Source organism: Haliaeetus leucocephalus, unplaced genomic scaffold (assembly GCF_000737465.1).
Source record: "Haliaeetus leucocephalus isolate CR32 unplaced genomic scaffold, Haliaeetus_leucocephalus-4.0 Scaffold414, whole genome shotgun sequence".
NCBI lineage: Eukaryota > Metazoa > Chordata > Aves > Accipitriformes > Accipitridae > Haliaeetus > Haliaeetus leucocephalus.
The window spans coordinates 7,613-10,852 of record NW_010972850.1 but is presented as its reverse complement, the minus strand read 5'-3'; the positions used below and the strand labels follow the sequence as shown (position 1 = coordinate 10,852).

Below are 3,240 nucleotides of genomic sequence, written 5' to 3'. Positions count from 1 at the left end.
ACAGACTCAGAGGGGACCCAGGCATCTGGGACCCATGCACAACCCCCCCCCCTTCCCAAAGGGACCCATGTATCCAGACCCCCCCTTCCCACCCAGAAGGGACCGAGGCGTCCAGGTGACTCACCGAAGTGGGGAAGTATTTGTAGGACTCCTGGAGACGGGGGGCCACACGTCAAGGACATGTTGGGGATGGGCGGACATGTCAAGGACGTGTTAGGGAAACGTCAGGGACATAGAACACGTGGGGGACACGGCACAGGGTGACACAGGGACACTGGAAACATTGGGGGCATGTGGGGGACTCGGGATGGGGACACAGGGACATGTCAGGAACATGGGACACGTTGGCGACACAGGATGGGGTGTCAGGGACATGGGCACACGTTGGGAACATGTCAGAAATAAAAACAGGGTAACACACTAGGGACATGTGATGTATCAGGAACACAACAGGGTGACACGAGGACACCGCAGGGAGGCAGGATAAAGTGACATAGCGACACGTCACAGACAAGAGAACACGTTGGGGACATGCCAGTAACAGGTGACATAGGGACACAGAGACATGTCATAGACATGACACAGCGTGAAACAGGGACACAAGAGAAACTGAGACAGAAACACGTGAGGGACGTGTCAGGGACACAGAAACACACTAGGGATACGTGAGAAGGTTACATGGGGACACACTGGGGACACACTGGGGCCACCCCAACACTGCCCCCACCATGCCACGACCATGCACCCCCCAAAACCACACCAAAACCCCCGCACCCACTAACAACACACTAAGACCACACAAACATATGAACCACACAGTAAGGCCATGACAAATACATGGTAGCAACATGCTAAGAACACAGATAACACTAAACATGGACAAAGATCATGCTAACAACATTTCAAGGACATGTTAAGCTGATCCTAAGGACATACTAATGCACTATGACCATCACATTAAGGCCACAATAACACACCAACACAACACCACACCACACTAAGGACACGCTAACACCACAGTAACACACTAAATGCACAACACACTAAGGCCATGCTAACAACATGCTAAAGCCATACTAAACATACACTAAGGCCACACTAAAGCCACGCCAAGCACATGCTAACAACGCACAATGCACTCAATCCCTCATTAAGGTTATGCCAAACGCATGCTAAGCACACACTTGCACCATGCCAAGCACACACTAAAAACATGCTAAGTACACACTAAAGCCATATTAAGAACACCTCAAGCACACACTAACACCACATAAAACACTCTCTAATCCTACACTAAAACCACACCAAGCCCACACCAAACCCACGCTAACAACATGCTAAGACCACGCCAAAGCCCCGTGACTCACTCGGGCACGCAGCTGGCACTGCCGCAAGCGGCACTTCTGGCGGATCTTGTTGGGACCCCCGAATTTCTTCATGTCACGGCAAAAATCACACTGCCCGCAGTCCTCGGGGCGCCGGCATGCCTCGCACTCCCCGCACATGCGTGCCGATCGCTTGATCTGCGGAGAAAGGGGGGACCTGAGTGTCTGGGGTGGGGGGGGAGGACCCAGGGGGCCAGCTCCCCACTCACATCATCCCACGCCCCCTCCCAATGCCTCTCCAAACGTCTGGATCGCCTCCTGGACCCCTGGGTCCCTTCCCAGGCCCCTGGGTCCCACCTTGGCTGCCCGTCCTTGCTCCAGTGCCAGCTCCTGGGCCTTGACGCTCTCGTGCTCTCGCTCTTTCTCCCGCCATTTTTTGTGCCGGTAACGGATTTCTAAGGTGGGGTCCTTCTCTGAAAGGGGGAAGGGGAGGGGTCAGGGGGATGCCGGCATCCAGGACAGACCCCCTCCTCCCACCCCAAGTCTCACCTCTGGTTCTGGGATCTCCCTCGCCAAGCAACCCAGGCTTCCAGGGCAAAAAGGGACCTCTCAAAAAGGGACCCAGGCATCCAGGACCCTTATTTCCCCCTCCTCAATCCCAACCCAGACACCCCAACCCCCTGCTAAAAGGAGACCCAGGTGTCCAGTCCCCCCATAAAGAGACCCCAACACCCACCCCTGTCCCCCAAAAGGGGATCCAGGCATCCAGGACTCCCCTAAAAGCCACCCAGGCCCACTATTTCTCTCTCTAAAGCTCAACACAGGCCTCCCAAACCCTCCCCACAAGAGGTACCCATGTGTCCAGAAACCCCCAAAAAGGGACCCAAGTATCCTGGCTCCCCTAAAAAGGGACACCACTGTCTGGAGGCCCCCCCAAAACCAGGACCCAGGCATACAGGCTCACCCCGGCACTGCAGACAGTACCACTCCCGGATTGCCTTGGCCATCTTCTCGGTGATGTTGATGCAGTCGCCATGGAACCACTCATTGCAGTTATCGCACCCACTACGGAGAAAGGGAGAGCCTCAGACAAGGGATCGCGGCATACAGGACGCTCCCATTCTCCATCCTAAGGGACCCAGGTGTCCGGCAGGGGGACCCGGGCATCCCAGGAACGGACCCAGGCATCCAGGGAAGCCCCATAAGAAGGGACCCAGGAATGGGGGTGTGTCTGGACCCCACCACCCACCACCCTAAAGGAACTCAGGTGTCCAGGGAGGGTACCCAGGGGTCTAGCCGGGGGACCCAGGCATCCTAGGAAAAGACCCAGGCGTCCCAGGAAAGGACCCAGGCGTCCTGGGGGGGGTACCCAGACGTCCGGCACTCACATCATGAAGCAGTTGATGTCAGGTTTGCGGCACACGCAGTAAACGGGAGCGTTCTCCTCCCCGCCCGGGCCCGCCTCCGCGTCCGAGAACTCGCTATCCTGTGGAAGGGAGACACACGCACACACACATATATCGGGGCCTCCGGGGGGGGGAGGGGGGAACCCAGGAGTCCAAGGAGGACCCCAGCGCCCGAGACCCCCCCCTCAAGCGACCCAGGGATCGGGAACCCCCCGAAAGCGACCCAGGGGTCGGGAACCCCCCCTAAAGGGACCCAGGGGGTGGGGAACTCCCTCACCATCGCCCCTTTGTCACGGCCGCTGCCCCCCCGAAGAAAAGATCCGCGACTGGCCTCGCCACAGCCGGAAATGGGGGGGGAAAATCTTATCCTCTTTCCGCTTCCGGGTGAAGGGGGGGGAAGCACCCGCGCCCACAGACAATATGGCCGCCGGCGGCCGCGCCCGCCCTTAAAATGGCGGCGTCGGCGCCTGCGCGGGGAGTCGCAAAATGGCGGCGCCCAATGTGAAGAT

General features: G+C 58.0%; 1 protein-coding gene across 1 annotated transcript in view; it reads right to left on the bottom strand.

Moving 5' to 3' along the window:
• Positions 1 to 3,079, bottom strand: part of CXXC1 (CXXC finger protein 1) — a 6,295-nt gene extending 3,216 nt beyond the window's left edge. Inside the window, exons 1-6 of the mRNA XM_010574130.1 lie at positions 3,009 to 3,079; positions 2,714 to 2,811; positions 2,290 to 2,390; positions 1,683 to 1,798; positions 1,368 to 1,523; positions 125 to 151 (exon numbers count right to left, since the gene is read on the bottom strand). Coding sequence (XP_010572432.1) covers positions 125 to 151; positions 1,368 to 1,523; positions 1,683 to 1,798; positions 2,290 to 2,390; positions 2,714 to 2,811; positions 3,009 to 3,011 — 501 coding nt within the window. The 5' untranslated portion in view covers positions 3,012 to 3,079. The remainder of the gene's footprint in view (positions 1 to 124; positions 152 to 1,367; positions 1,524 to 1,682; positions 1,799 to 2,289; positions 2,391 to 2,713; positions 2,812 to 3,008) is intronic.
• Positions 3,080 to 3,240: the final 161 nt, after the last annotated feature.